General features: G+C 44.6%; 1 protein-coding gene across 1 annotated transcript; it reads left to right on the top strand.

Moving 5' to 3' along the window:
* Window positions 1-4,050: 4,050 nt before the first annotated feature.
* mpp2a (MAGUK p55 scaffold protein 2a) lies at window positions 4,051-15,466 on the top strand (the record flags this gene model as incomplete). Its single annotated transcript, XM_079233116.1, has 13 exons — window positions 4,051-4,081; window positions 4,586-4,683; window positions 5,357-5,506; window positions 5,625-5,789; window positions 5,875-5,982; window positions 6,983-7,102; window positions 7,789-7,920; window positions 11,412-11,514; window positions 12,942-13,010; window positions 13,145-13,306; window positions 13,466-13,668; window positions 15,062-15,190; window positions 15,278-15,466. 13 exons carry the CDS (start codon window positions 4,051-4,053, stop codon window positions 15,452-15,454), a joined length of 1,647 nt encoding a protein of 548 aa, XP_079089242.1. The 3' UTR covers window positions 15,455-15,466.
* Window positions 15,467-16,970: the final 1,504 nt, after the last annotated feature.

A 16,970-nucleotide genomic window follows, 5' to 3' on the forward strand; every position in this document is an offset into this window, starting at 1 on the left:
AAGGTCATCGGTGCCTGTCGTGGCGGCAACCCGAGAACCCGGTGGTGGACACCGGGGGTGAGGGAAGCCGTCAAACTGAAGAAGGAGGCCTTTCGGGCCTGGCTGGCCCAGGGGTCTCCTGAAGCAGCTGACGGGTACCGGCAGGCCAGAAGGGCTGCAGCTGCGATGGTCGCGGATGCTAAAACTCGGGCATGGGAGGAGTTCGGGGAGGCCATGGAGAAGGACTTTCGGTTGGCCTCAAGGAAGTTCTGGCAAACCATCCGACGGCTCAGGAAGGGAAAGCAGGGCCTACCCCAGGCTGTTCTCAGCAGGGGGGGGGAACTGCTGACCCGGACTGGGGACATCGTCGGGCGGTGGAAAGAGCACTTTGAGGAACTCCTAAACCCGGCTAACATGTCCCCCGGAGAGGGGGCAGCGCCGGAAGACTTTGGGGTGGTTTCTCCCATATCCCTGGCAGAGGTCGCTAAGGTAGTCAAAAAGCTCCTTGGTGGCAAGGCGCCAGGGGTGGATGAGATCCGCCCTGAGATGCTGAAAGCGCTGGACATTGTTGGGCTGTCTTGGTTGACACGCCTTTTCAGTGTCGCATGGGGGTCGGGAACAGTGCCCATGGACTGGCAGACCGGGGTGGTGGTTCCCATCTACAAGAAGGGGGACCGGAGAGTGTGCTCAAACTATCGTGGCATCACACTGCTCAGCCTCCCGGGAAAAGCTTATGCCAGGGTGCTGGAAGGGAGGCTCCGACCGCTTGTCGAACCTCAGATTCAAGACGAGCAGTGCGGATTCCGTCCCGGTCGTGGAACAGTGGACCAGCTCTTTACCCTTGCAAGACTACTGGAGGGGTCCTGGGAGTTTGCCCAACCAGTCTACATGTGCTTTGTGGACTTGGAGAAGGCTTTCGACCGGGTCCCTCGGGGGTTTTTGTGGGGGGTGCTGCGGGAGTATGGGGTGCCGGACCCGTTGGCACGGGCTATCCGGTCTTTGTACGCCTGCAGTAGGAGCTGTGTTCGTATCCTCGGTAGTAAGTCAGACACGTTCCCGGTGGGTGTTGGCCTCCGCCAGGGCTGCCCTTTATCACCGGTCCTGTTCGTGACTTTCATGGACAGGATATCTAGGCGCAGCCAGGGGGCGGAGAGGATCCGGTTCGGGAGTCTCGGGATCGCCTCTCTGCTGTTCGCGGATGATGTGGTCCTGTTTGCCTCCTCGGATTGTGACCTCCAGCATTCACTGGGGCGTTTTGCAGCCGAGTGTGAAGCGGCAGGGATGAGAGTTAGCGCCTCCAAATCTGAGGCCATGGTGCTCTGCCGGAAACCGGTGGATTGCTCCCTCCAGGTGGGGACAAACTGCCTACCCCAAGCGAAGGAGTTCAAGTATCTCGGGGTCTTGTTCACGAGTGAGGGTAAGGTGGAGCGGGAGATCGACAGACGGATCGGTGCGGCTGCAGCAATAAAACAGGCGCTGTACCGGTCCGTCCTGGTGAAGAGGGAGCTGAGCCGGAAGGCGAAGCTCTCCATTTACTGGTCGGTCTATGTTCCAACCCTCACCTATGGTCACGAACTCTGGGTCGTGACCGAAAGAACGAGATCTCGAATACAAGCGGCCGAAATGAGCTTCCTCCGCAGGGTGGCCGGGCTCACCCTTAGAGATAGGGTAAGGAGCTCGGACATCAGGAGGGAGCTTGGAGTCGAGTCGCTGCTCCTTCGTGTCGAAAGGAGTCAGCTGAGGTGGTTCGGGCATCTAGTCAGGATGCCTCCTGGACGCCTCCCATTAGAGGTTTTCCAGGCACGTCCAACTGGTAGGAGACCCCGGGGAAGACCGAGGACACGCTGGAGGGATTATATCTCCCGGCTGGCCTTGGAACGCCTCGGGATCCCCCAGAATGAGCTGGAAAGTGTTGCGGGTGAGAGGGAAGCCTGGGTCGGCCTGCTGAACCTGCTGCCACCGCGACCCGACCCCGGATAAGCGGCTGATAATGGATGGATGGATGGATGGTGCCGTAGGGTAACGTTCTAGATGATTGTGCCGTAGGGTAACGTCCTAGATGATCGTAGCGTAGGGTAACGCTCTAGATGATCGTAGCGTAGGGTAACATTCTAGATGATCGTAGCGTAGGTTAACATTCTAGATGATCATAGCGTAGGGTAACATTCCAGATGATCGTAGCGTAGGGTAACGCTCTAGATGATCGTAGCGTAGGGTAACATTCTAGATGATCATAGCGTAGGGTAACATTCTAGATGATCATAGCGTAGGGTAACATTCCAGATGATCGTAGCGTAGGGTAACGCTCTAGATGATCGTAGCGTAGGGTAACGCTCTAGATGATCGTAGCGTAGGGTAACGCTCTAGATGATCATAGCGTAGGGTAACATTCTAGATGATCATAGCGTAGGTTAACATTCTAGATGATCGTAGCGTAGGTTAACATTCTAGATGATCGTAGCGTAGGGTAACATTCTAGATGATCGTATTGTAGGTTAACATTCTAGATGATCGTAGCGTAGAGTAACATTGTAGATGATCGTAGTGTAGAGTAACACTCTAGATGATCGTATCGTAGGGTAACACTCTAGATGATCGTAGGTTAACATTCTAGATGATTGTAGCGTAGGGTAACATTCTAGATGATCGTATTGTAGGGTAACATTCTAGATGATCGTATCGTAGGGTAACGTTTTAGATGATTGTGCCGTAGGGTAACGTTCTAGATGATTGTGCCGTAGGGTAACGTTCTAGATGATCGTAGCGTAGGGTAACGCTCTAGATGATCGTAGCGTAGGGTAACATTCTAGATGATCGTAGCGTAGGTTAACATTCTAGATGATCATAGCGTAGGGTAACATTCCAGATGATCGTATCGTAGGGTAACATAGGGTGCTCGTGAGCGACGTGAGGGACTCCTTTAATAACTGAAGCATTAGACACTGAGTAATAGCCAAGATACTGGTTTCTGTAACCTGCTCTATAGAAAACACCATTGGTCTTTTTTCATGCGTTTGTCTTGAACTACAAATAATAGATTTAGACTTTGAGAGTAATTTTGATTACTTAGTTATAAACAAATTCAGTTCTCTCTTAATGATATTTAAATCAGGAAAATGATTTGATTCCCAATATAATCCTGAATTGCAATAGAATACATCCTCCTCTTTACAGGTTCTCTCTTTGCTCCATCTGCTCCTGCCGGGCTGTTGTGTAACGAGAACTCTAGCGGAATTCCTTCTACTGGTCCAGCTTTAACACAAAAGTGTGTGAGAGTGTGTGAGTGTGAGTGAGTGAGTGTGAGTGAGTGAGTGAGGGAGGGAGAGAGGGACAGAGGGAGATAGGGAGAGAGAGAGTGCGAGAGAGAAGGCAACCCTGAAGGAGGGCAGGTTACCATGGCAGCCACAAGCTAGCTACAGCTTTGTCAGACAGACAGACAGACACAACACACACACACACACACGCACACACGCACGCGCACACAGACACACATTGTGTTAAAGCTGGACCAGTAGAAGGGATTTCATATATTGCTGAGTGGTCGGTGTTCCCTCTTTGTTCTCCTCTCATTCCCCAAATTGCCATTGTATTGTGTCTGTTGTCATGGCAATGCATAGATTTGTTCCGCCCACATTCCCCTCCCCTCTCTTCATGTCTCGCTCTCTCTCTCTCAGTATAAATGCTCCATTTCAGAACAATCTCTGGGACTCCCTCCCTTGCTAGTGCTAGTGCGTGTGTGTGTGTGTGTGTGTGTGTGTGTGTGTGTGTGTGTGTGTGTGTGTGAGAGAGCGAGAAAAGGAGGACTTGACACACAACTGCTGCACGGCATTGATGCAAAGTGGCCCACACACACACTGCTGCTTTATATTCCCAGTCCAGACATGAGTGGTGTTGACTGGTGAACTGTTCCTGCAGCGTCTAAGTCTTCTTTGTGTAACAGTGCTGTAGTTTCACTGAGGCAGTGTGTCTTAAGACAGTGCAGTGTGTAGTTCTACAGGTCACCACTACACCTGAAAACCTAATCCACTGTTTTCTGTTCTTTCTCCTCCTCAGATCAACCTCAGCTCCACCATGCCTGTGGCCTCCACCAGGACCGAGCCCGGTGAGACTGGACCCCAGAACACGTCCCCAGTGTTAGACCCCACAACACGCCCACAGTGTTAGACCCCACAACACGCCCACAGTGTTAGACCCCACAACACACCCACAGTGTTAGACCCCACAACACGCCCCCAGTGTTAGACCCCACAACACGCCCACAGTGTTAGACCCCACAACACACCCACAGTGTTAGACCCCACAACACGCCCCCAGTGTTAGACCCCACAACACACCCACAGTGTTAGACCCCACAACACGCCCCCAGTGTTAGACCCCACAACACGCCCCCAGTGTTAGACCCCACAACACGCCCCCAGTGTTAGACCCCACAACACGCCCCAGTTTTAGACCCCACAACACGCCCACAGTGTTAGACCAGATAAAACAAATATTTGACTTGACGAATGTCAGTCGACAACCTTGAAGCAGCCAGAGTCACTGTCTCATTCTCTTCCTGTGTCTCCCTGCTGTGTGTGTCTGTGTGTGTGCGTGTTGTGTGTTATAGTGCACCAGTTGGACGCGATGAGCGACACCACCACCAGTTCCACCACAGCCAATGACCTGGATCTCATCTTCCTCAAAGGCATCATGGAGAGCCCTCTGGTGAGGAACACACACACACACACACGCACGCACACACACACACGTATATATATATACATATATATATGTGTATATATGTATGTTTCTGTCGATGTTGCGTCTGTGTGTCTCCATGGTTGTGTACATGTGTGTATCCATGGTTGTGTTTATGTGTGTCTCCATGGTTGTGTACATGTGTGTATCCATGGTTGTGTACATGTGTGTCTCCATGGTTGTGTACATGTGTGTATCCATGGTTTTGTACATGTGTCTCCATGGTTGTGTACATGTGTCTCCATGGTTGTGTACATGTGCCTCCATGGTTGTGTACATGTGTCTCCATGGTTGTGTACATGTGCCTCCATGGTTGTGTACATGTGCCTCCATGGTTGTGTACATGTGTCTCCATGGTTGTGTACATGTGTCTCCATGGTTGTGTACATGTGTCTCCATGGTTGTGTACATGTGTCTCCATGGTTGTGTACATGTGTCTCCATGGTTGTGTACATGTGCCTCCATGGTTGTGTACATGTGTCTCCATGGTTGTGTACATGTGTCTCCATGGTTGTGTACATGTGTCTCCATGGTTGTGTACATGTGTCTCCATGGTTGTGTACATGTGTCTCCATGGTTGTGTACATGTGCCTCCATGGTTGTGTACATGTGTCTCCATGGTTGTGTACATGTGTCTCAGGAGCCGCAGCAGCGCCTGAAGGACCCGTCCCCGGTGAGGGAGAACAACGTGGAGCTGCTGCAAGAGATCCTCAGTGAGCTGGACCCCTTCAGGCAGCGCTCCGACACGGCGGCCGAGCTCAGCCTCATCCTGACCCAGCCGCACTTCCAGGTGTGATTACGTTTCGTGTTCTGTGTTAACCTCTGCTCTCAGAAGGCCTGGCTCTTTCCTCTTCTCAGTTAAGGGAACATCGTGGTGTCTAACATTGCCGTCCGTCCCGTGTGTTCAGTCTCTGCTGCAGACTCACGACTCCGTGGCGTCCCAGGCCTGTGACACGCCCCCCCCCAGCCCGTGTGACTGTGTGGATCACGAGCAGGAGGACACACACAACCTGCCCCCGCCGCCCGATGCCATCCGCATGGTGGGCGTCCGCAAGGTGGCGGGCGAGCACCTGGTAGGAACCACTGGAACCACCTTCTCTGCTCCAAGCCCTCTTCCTGTTGCTTGTAAAGAAGTGTGTGCTGCTCCTTGTGTTTCAGGGCGTAACGTTCAAGGTGGAGGGCGGAGAGCTGATCATCGCCCGCATCCTGCACGGAGGCATGATCGACCAGCAGGGCTTGCTGCATGTCGGAGACATCATCAAAGAGGTGGGCTGCACCTTTAAGAGGGTTGTGTGTATTGTGTGTTATTCTCACCACATATCATGTTGTGTCTCCTATCCTGTTTGCTGTTGTTTTATGTTTGTTATGGTCTGTCAAGGGACTACGGATGCAAATTAGCTGAAGCTAAAATCTGGATCTGCATCAAATGGTGACATTTATGTTTTAACTGTACATGGTCACTTTTTAAATAAAGATATATATACATAAGTTGACCTCTACTGACCTTTCCCATTATGTTGGCGTATGGTAGGAGGGCATTGAACTTGATTTGTTCCTTGATTTTTAAAACCAAAGTTTTGATCTGACCCAAACTATAGTGTGTCTTAAAAGAAGAGCTAATTGTCGTTCTTCATTCGTTAAATGATGAGATTGATGTCACTTTGTCTATACGCCAGATATAAAGCTACTGTCAGCAGTTTGGCACAAAAGTACTGAAAAATGGAAAAAGGACCAGGGAAACAGCCTGGCTCTGTCAGAACGTAGAAACATATAAGATAAGATAATCCTTTATTAGTCCCACAGTGGGGAGACACACAGTAAATAAAAAAACAAGTAATATAAATAAACAGTAAAACAGTTATAAGAACAGTAAAGGATAATACAATAGCAATATTAAATATACAGATGGAATAAAAAAGTATATAAAGTACTTAAATGTATTATATATATTGCATCAGATGAACGTAATTAAAGTTAAAGTGTTATAAGTGTTTGTGGTCTACTTTGAGCTCAGCTTGTTGTGCAGCCTGACAGCAGCGGGAAAGAAGGACTTCCGGTACCTCTCCCTCAGACACATATGTCAATTCTTATGATCTTATCAGTGGAGAACCTCAAGGCTGGGTCCTCTGTCTTATTACGTGCAGCCCACCGAGCTCCTGGGATCTTTGTGAAGTCCTCAGTAACCCGTCATCCTGCATTGAAGATCCCACACATGTGATTATGAATGCGTCGGTTCAGAAACGTCCCGCTCTCCATGTGTCGACAGGTGAATGGACGAGAGGTGGGCCGGGACGCCCGGGTGCTGCAGGAGGAGCTGCAGGCCGCCAGCGGAAGTGTGGTTCTGAAGATCCTGCCTAGCTACCATGAGGCCATACTGCCAACACAGGTGAGCACACAGAGGACACACCTGCTGACAGGCGTGAGGCTTCTGAAACGGACAAATGTATTATCAGTTATAGCATAGATTTACAAACACTCAACTGAGGACGTCTAGGTCTTTATCTACAGACGTCACAGAGCAGAGGCTTCGAGTTGAAGCCAAAATACTCAAAAGAACGTATTAGGTGAAGGTTCATTATGATGTTATCGTGATGGGCTCAATGTAATCTTGAAAAAGGAAGTTAATCGTGTAAATCCAGTTGATGTTTCCAATATAACATAGATATTAGAAAAGGAAATATGACCTGTTTAGCTTCTTAACACTAGTGCTAAGCAATATTTGCATTGATTTATGGTGTTAGTGGTTATAATTATGTATTATAACAAGATTAGAATTACTAACGCCATTAATCAAAGCAAATATTTAGATTCAAATATGATCAATAGCACATTTGCAGTATGCAAACAGACTGTTCAGACTCAAGGAGGAGACACTTGCAAAGACAGACATCCAGATTTATTCAAAAAAGAAGTCAATGATTTTCAATTCATGTAAATGTTACATTAAAGTACAACATATCCAACCTGCGTATTGTTATGTTGTAGAACTGGATATAGAGAATCATGTCATTCCGCTGGTGTTGGTATGGACTCTCCATTTCTCCATCTCTCCATCTGTTTCTGTTCCTCCAGCTGTTCTTTAAGTGTCACTATGACTACGACCCGGCCAATGACAACCTGATTCCCTGTAAGGAGGCGGGCCTAAGGTTCGAGACCGGAGACATCCTGCAGATCGTCAACCAGGACGACGTCAACTGGTGGCAGGTGGAGTACAACGTGTAGACATGTTCACCTGTATTGAAACCAACAACATGTAGACATGTCCATCTGTAATGAAACCAACAACATGTAGACATGTTCACCTGTATTGAAACCAACAACATGTAGACATGTCCATCTGTAATGAAACCAACAACATGTAGACATGTTCACCTGTAATGAAACCAACAACATGTAGACATGTTCACCTGTAATGAAACCAACAACGTGTAGACATGTTCACCTGTATTGAAACCAACAACATGTAGACATGTCCATCTGTAATAAAACCAACAACATGTAGACATGTTCACCTGTAATGAAACCAACAACATGTAGACATGTCCATCTGTAATGAAACCAACAACGTGTAGACATGTCCATCTGTAATGAAACCAACAACGTGTAGACATGTCCATCTGTAATGAAACCAACAACGTGTAGACATGTCCACCTGTAATGAAACCAACAACATGTAGACATGTCCATCTGTAATGAAACCAACAACGTGTAGACATGTCCATCTGTAATGAAACCAACAACGTGTAGACATGTCCACCTGTAATGGAACCAACAACGTGTAGACATGTCCACCTGTAATGAAACCAACAACGTGTAGACATGTCCACCTGTAATGAAACCAACAACATGTAGACATGTCCATCTGTAATGAAACCAACAACGTGTAGACATGTCCATCTGTAATGAAACCAACAACGTGTAGACATGTCCACCTGTAATGGAACCAACAACGTGTAGACATGTCCACCTGTAATGAAACCAACAACGTGTAGACATGTTCACTGTAATGAAACCAACAACATGTAGACATGTTCACTGTAATGAAACCAACAACATGTAGACATGTCCATCTGTAATGAAACCAACAACGTGTAGACATGTCCACCTGTAATGAAACCAACAACATTTAGACATGTTCACTGTAATGAAACCAACAACATGTAGACATGTCCATCTGTAATGAAACCAACAACGTGTAGACATGTCCATCTGAAATGAAACCAACAACATGTAGACATGTCCACTGTAATGAAACCAACAACATGTAGACATGTTCACTGTAATGAAACCAACAACGTGTAGACATGTTCACTGTAATGAAACCAACAACGTGTAGACATGTTCACTGTAATGAAACCAACAACATGTAGACATGTTCACTGTAATGAAACCAACAACGTGTAGATATTTCACTGTAATGAAACCAACAACGTGTAGACATGTTCACTGTAATGAAACCAACAACGTGTAGACATGTTCACTGTAATGAAACCAACAACGTGTAGACATGTTCACTGTAATGAAACCAACAACGTGTAGACATGTTCACTGTAATGAAACCAACAACATGTAGGCATGTTCACTGTAATGAAACCAACAACGTGTAGACATGTTCACTGTAATGAAACCAACAACGTGTAGACATGTTCACTGTAATGAAACCAACAACGTGTAGACATGTTCACTGTAATGAAACCAACAACATGTAGACATGTTCACTGTAATGAAACCAACAACGTGTAGACATGTTCACTGTAATGAAACCAACAACATGTAGACATGTTCACTGTAATGAAACCAACAACGTGTAGACATGTTCACTGTAATGAAACCAACAACGTGTAGACATGTTCACTGTAATGAAACCAACAACATGTAGACATGTTCACTGTAATGAAACCAACAACGTGTAGACATGTCCATCTGTAATGAAACCAACAACGTGTAGATATTTCACTGTAATGAAACCAACAACATGTAGACATGTTCACTGTAATGAAACCAACAACATGTAGACATGTTCACTGTAATGAAAGGACCGTAGGGTTGTGTGTTGTTATGAACGTATATGCACATGTGTTGTGTGTTATGAACGTATGTGCACATGTGTTGTGTGTTATGAACGTATGTGTTGTGTGTTATGAACGTATGTGTTGTGTGTTATGAACGTATATGCACATGTGTTGTGTGTTATGAACGTATGTGCATATGTGATGTGTGTTATGAACGTATGTGCATATGTGTTGTGTGTTATGAACGTATATGCACATGTGATGTGTGTTATGAACGTATATGCACATGTGATGTGTGTTATGAACGTATGTGCATATGTGTTGTGTGTTATGAACGTATATGCACATGTGATGTGTGTTATGAACGTATGTGCATATGTGTTGTGTGTTATGAACGTATATGCACATGTGATGTGTGTTATGAACGTATATGCACATGTGATGTGTGTTATGAACGTATATGCACATGTGATGTGTGTTATGAACGTATGTGCATATGTGTTGTGTGTTATGAACATATGTGCATATGTGTTGTGTGTTATGAACGTATGTGCATATGTGTTGTGTGTTATGAACGTATGTGCATCTGTGTTGTGTGTTATGAACATATGTGCATATGTGTTGTGTGTTATGAACGTATGTGTTGTGTGTTATGAACATATGTGTTGTGTGTTATGAACGTATGTGCATATGTGTTGTGTGTTATGAACGTATGTGTTGTGTGTTATGAACGTATGTGTTGTGTGTTATGAACATATCTGTACATGTGATGTGTGTTATGAATGTATATGCATATGTGTTGTGTGTTATGAACGTATGTGCATATGTGTTGTGTGTTATGAATGTATGTGTACATGTGATGTGTGTTGTGAATGTATGTGCACATGTGTTGTGTGTTATGAACGTATATGCACATGTGTTGTGTGTTATGAACGTATGTGCATATGTGTTGTGTGTTATGAACGTATGTGTTGTGTGTTATGAACGTATATGTGTTGTGTGTTATGAACATATATGCACATGTGTTGTGTGTTATGAACGTATGTGCATATGTGATGTGTGTTATGAACGTATGTGCACATGTGTTGTGTGTTATGAACGTATGTGCATATGTGTTATGAACATATGTGCATATGTGTTGTGTGTTATGAACGTATGTGCATCTGTGTTGTGTGTTATGAACATATGTGCATATGTGTTGTGTGTTATGAACGTATGTGTTGTGTGTTATGAACGTATGTGTTGTGTGTTATGAACGTATGTGTTGTGTGTTATGAACGTATGTGCATATGTGTTGTGTGTTATGAACGTATGTGTTGTGTGTTATGAACATATGTGTACATGTGATGTGTGTTATGAATGTATATGCATATGTGTTGTGTGTTATGAACGTATGTGCATATGTGTTGTGTGTTATGAATGTATGTGTACATGTGATGTGTGTTATGAATGTATGTGCATATGTGTTGTGTGTTATGAACGTATATGCACATGTGTTGTGTGTTATGAACGTATATGCACATGTGTTGTGTGTTATGAACGTATATGCACATGTGTTGTGTGTTATGAACGTATATGCACATGTGTTGTGTGTTATGAACGTATATGCACATGTGTTGTGTGTTATGAACGTATATGCACATGTGTTGTGTGTTATGAACGTATATGCACATGTGTTGTCAGGCCCGTCATGTGGAGGGAGGCAGTGCCGGGCTGATCCCCAGTCAGATTCTGGAGGAGAAGAGGAAAGCGTTCGTGAAGAGAGACGTGGAACTGGCTCCAGCAGGTCACTGAGAAGAAACACAATGAGAATCACCAATGACTAGTTATCCTCAGAGGGCTTTACAATTTGTACACATAGACACCCCTCACATCGGATCATCAAACAATAATGATGATCAATAAAATAACAATTATTCACAAAGAAAATTGCAATAGTTTAAATGAATTTAATGATGGCATGAATCAGATGAAAAGTCCGTAGCAGCTCCAATGTGATTTAGGGAAGGTGTGGTCTACTTGAGTGGATGGTATCCTGTGTATTTATGAACGGTTTATGTTTTATTACTGCAATACCTTCCCTTCTGGATACAGTTCCCAATACTCTCCTCTTCAGCGCTTAGCTGTTCCACACTGCTATCTAGTGGCTTGTGCACTCATTTACAATGTCAAGTATCAGCAATCAGAGGAGCGATAATCAGAATCAGAATAGTTTACTGCCGGGTACGTTGAACATACAAGGATGCATCACAATAAACATAGACATAGAATAAAACCATACAAATATAATACAAACAATAAACATATAATACAACCATACAAATATAATACAAACAATAAACATAGTGCACTAATATATACATATGGTAAACAACAAACAGATAACTAACAGCAAATCGTCCTGGCAAAGAAGTTTGGCACATAACCCCAGTGAGTGAGCCAGTGAATGAGCCAGTGAAGTAGCCAGTGAATGAGGCAGTGAAGTAACCAGTGAAGTAGCCAGTGAATGAGTCAGTGAATGAGTCAGTGAATGAGTCAGTGAAGTAACCAGTGAAGTAGCCAGTGAATGAGTCAGTGAATGAGACAGTGAAGTAGTCAGTGAATGAGACAGTGACTGAGCCAGTGAATGAGACAGTGAAGTAGCCATGGAATGAGACAGTGAATGAGACAGTGAATGAGTCAGTGAAGTAGCCAGGGAATGAGACAGTGAATGAGCCAGTGAAGTAGCCAGTGAATTAGTCAGTGAATGAGACGGTGAAGTAGCCAGTGAATGAGATAGTGAATGAGATAGTGAAGTAGCCAGTGAATGAGACAGTGAATGCGTCAGTGAATTAGCCAGTGAATGAGTCAGTGAATGAGACGGTGAAGTAGCCATTGAATGAGCCAGTGAATAAGACAGTGAAGTAGACAGTGAAGTAGACAGTGAAGTAGACAGTGAAGTAGACAGTGAAGTAGACAGTGAATGAGACAGTGAATGAGACAGTGAATGAGCCAGTGAAGTAGCCAGTGAAGTAGACAGTGAAGTAGACAGTGAAGTAGACAGTGAAGTAGACAGTGAAGTAGACAGTGAAGTAGACAGTGAATGAGACAGTGAATGAGACAGTGAATGAGCCAGTGAAGTAGCCAGTGAATGAGACAGTGAAGTAGCCAGTAAACGAGACAGTGAATGAGGCGCTCATGCCTGACTCCCTCTCTGCTCCATTCATGTGACAGGAAATCTTTGTACTGGTGTTGGTGGTAAGAAGAAGAAGAAAATGATGTACGTGACAACCAAAAATGCAGGTAACCAAGCTTTACCATGTGGTGTCATTAGTTTGGCCATCTCCTTACATGTAGTCACTACTGATACACGTTTCCTTTTCCAACTCTTCTACTCATCATACCCCACTTTCCATCCTTTCCACCTTCTCTCTCAGAGTTCGACAGACATGAGATATTGCTCTACGAGGAGGTGGCCAAGGTCCCGCCTTTCAAGAGGAAAACTCTGGTTTTAATCGGTGCCCAGGGTGTGGGGCGGCGGAGACTGAAGAACAAGCTTCTCCTGAGAGACCCTCTCCTCTTCGGCACCACCATTCCATGTATGAAGGTCCTATATTTAAGGAGTAGTACTACCAGGCAGATACAGATGTGATCCTTAAGATGTGTGGAGCTGAATTAGGAGCAGGAACAAGCTGATGCAGGCGTTTCTGACAACATGATTTAACCAAAAGGGTGTGTGTGTGCCTTCTTGTGTCCAGATACTTCCAGAAAGCCCAAAAAGGAAGACCGCGAGAGCCGGATGTACGCCTTCACCAGCCGCAGCAAGATGGAAGCCGACATCAAGAGCGGCCGCTACCTGGAGCATGGAGAGTACGACGGCAGCCTGTACGGCATCAAGATGGACTCCATCCACGAGGTGGTGGAGGCCGGCCGGGTCTGCATCCTGGACGCCAACCCTCAGGTACGCACACCCCGGTTTAGCTCCTGATGCTGCGTCTATGTTTACTCGTGGACAATAAAGCTGCGTTCACGGCAAACGTTGAGCCAGTGGCACGGCAAACGTTACTCGCGCCTGAAAGGGTGTGTGGCTTATCTCCGTAAAAACAGTTACCGTTTCCTTCATCCACCATGGAAATAACCACTAGTTCTGCTTTATACTTGTTGTGTAAACTCCACATACGTGGGAACATCAAACTCCATGGTGTCTGGGTTCATAATATTATCCGTAGTCCCACAACAGCGTCTGAATGAAGCCGCTTCCAGCGCTACTTCAGGCCCAGCAGCAGTTTGATTCAGACAGCAGGACGGTGGTGATGACGGGCGGAGCTTCTCAACGCTGATTGGCTGACGCAACTCAGTGTCACACCAATTTTTCGGCAGAGTTGGAAAATTTAAATTTGTGCCGCGTCACACTCACACTCACAATCACTAGTCTGGAGACTGGTGGATTCATTTTTCTCTCAACTTTAACTTCCTTTGATCAGGGTTCTTACGTCATGGAAAATCTGGAAAAGTCCTTGAGTTTTAAAATGGCTATTTCCAGGCCTGGAAAAGTCCTTTGTAAAAGTCATGTAAATGTGTTATATTCATGTGTTCATGACATTCATTTACGCTGAGTTTGAAATAATTAATATGCTTTTAAAAGAAAGACTCAAAATATAAGCAGGCATGCATACAGGCATCTGTATAAAGGACACAGAACCAGTGTCAGACCGGTTTAAACCAGTCTCCCACCAGCCCTCGTACTTATGAAGTTCTTCTCGTGGACGGTCAGCTAACAAGTCTCTTCACACCTCAGCTGCGTTCAGATGATCTCAGAGCTTCTTACTGAAGCAGCTGCTGCAGGAGGAGGGAACCGTGGAGAACATAGAACTAGAACGTTTAACTCTCAAAGGTTAACTGCTGCAGGGCTGCTGGGTTCAGCATTCTTTGTGGTTCATTCATACAAGCGACTCATTCATAAACACATGTGATCCATCGAGAGCGGCTCGAAGGAGAGTCAGTGTTTCCTATCTGTAAATCTGTTTCTCTGCCTAAAATTCAACACTCATATGTCATCATTTACGTAACAACTTTATTCATTTACAATGGCAAATTAATACAAATGACTCAAATAAATCATTCCTCCCCTTATTTTGAATATTATGTTTGTTCTTAAATGTAATGTCATATTCATTTATTAATCAGGTTATTTCTTTATTTCTAGTTTCTTTTTGACTTAACTGTGTGCATGTTGTGTTCCAGTCCCTCAAGGTGCTCAGGACCTCCATCTGTTAACTGTGAGCATGTTGTGTTCCAGTCCCTCAAGGTGCTCAGGACCTCCATCTGTTAACTGTGAGCATGTTGTGTTCCAGTCCCTCAAGGTGCTCAGGACCTCTGAGTTCTTGCCCTTCGTGGTGTTCCTGCAGTCTCCAGACTTCGAGGTGCTGAAGGCCCTGAACCACTCGGCTGTGGAGGCCGGGGTGGTCCCCAAGACCCTGACGGTGAGGATCAGACCTTCAGCTGAGGAGCTCAAACTAACTGCTGACAGGTCAAAGTAATGTGTTCATAACCCTGGCTTCCCGCTGCAGGACGAGGAGCTGCAGAGGACGTGTGACGAGAGCTCCAAAATGCAGGCGGCCTTCGGTCAGTACTTTGACCTCAGCGTTACCAACGACAACCTGGACGAGACCTACCGCACCACCAAGGCCGCCCTGGACACGGTCTCCAAGAACCCCCAGTGGGTCCCGGTCACCTGGGTCTTCTAGAGTGTGTGTGTGTGTGTGTGTGTGTGTGTGTGTGTGTGTGTGTGTGTGTGTGTGTGTGCACATGGATCTTAGAGCAGATATGTTGTATGTTCTACATGGTTAGCATTGTGTTGATCATCCACAGACATTGTCATTGTTTACACATTGTTTACATGTTGTTTACACATTGTCTACACATTCTTTACATGTTGTTTAAACATTGTTTACACATTGTGTACACATTGTTTACATGTTGTTTACGTGTTGTTTACATGTTGTTTACACATCAACTCTAGCATTTACACATTGTGTACACATTGTTTACACATTGTTTACACGTTGTTTAAACATTGTTTATACATTGTGTACACATTGTTTACATGTTGTTTACGTGTTGTTTACATGTTGTTTACGTGTTGTTTACACATTGTTTACATGTTGTTTACGTGTTGTTTACACATTGTTTACACATCAACTCTAGCGTTTACACATTGTTTACACATTGTTTACACGTTGTGTACACATTGTTTACATGTTGTGTACACATTGTGTACACATTGTGTACACGTTGTTTACATGTTGTCTACACATCAACTCTAGCGTTTACACATTGTCTACACATTGTCTACACATCAACTCTAGCGTTTACACATTGTGTACACATTGTTTACACATTGTTTACACGTTGGGTACACATTGTCTACACATTGTTTACACATTGTTTACACATCAACTCTAGTGTTTACACATTGTGTACACATTGTTTACACATTGTTTACATGTTGTTTACACGTTGTGTACACATTGTTTACATGTTGTTTACACATTGTCTACACATTGTTTACACATTGTTTATACATCAACTCTAGCGTTTACACATTGTGTACACATTGTTTACACATTGTTTACATGTTTACACATTGTTTACACATTGTCTACACATTGTTTACACATCAACTCTAGCGTTTACACATTGTGTACACATTTACATGTTGTTTACACGTTGTGTACACATTCTCTACACATTGTTTACATATCAACTCTAACGTTTACACATTCTGTACACAACGTGTACACATTGTTTACATGTTGTGTACACATTGTTTACATATCAACTCTAACGTTTACACATTGTTTACACATTGTTTACACGTTGTGTACACATTGTTTACATTTTGTGTACACATTGTTTACCCATTGTTTACTCATTGTTTACACATTGTTTACGTTATTTACACATTGTTTACACATCAACTCTAACGTTTACACATTGTGTACACAACGTGTAAACATTGTTTACACGTTGTGTACACATTGTTTACACATTGTCTACACGTTGTGTACACATTGTTTACATGTTGTGTACACGTTGTTTACATATCAACTCTAATGTTTACACATCGTTTACACATTGTTTACATATCAACTCTAACGTTTACACGTGATCCAGCAGCTATAAGGGCTAACAGATACATCTGATCTTTTTTATCTCAATTTGCCAAACATTAGTCCTTCATGCTCCGTGCTTTAAACAACA

Source organism: Taurulus bubalis, assembly GCF_910589615.1.
Source record: "Taurulus bubalis genome assembly, chromosome: 17".
Taxonomy (NCBI): domain Eukaryota; kingdom Metazoa; phylum Chordata; class Actinopteri; order Perciformes; family Cottidae; genus Taurulus; species Taurulus bubalis.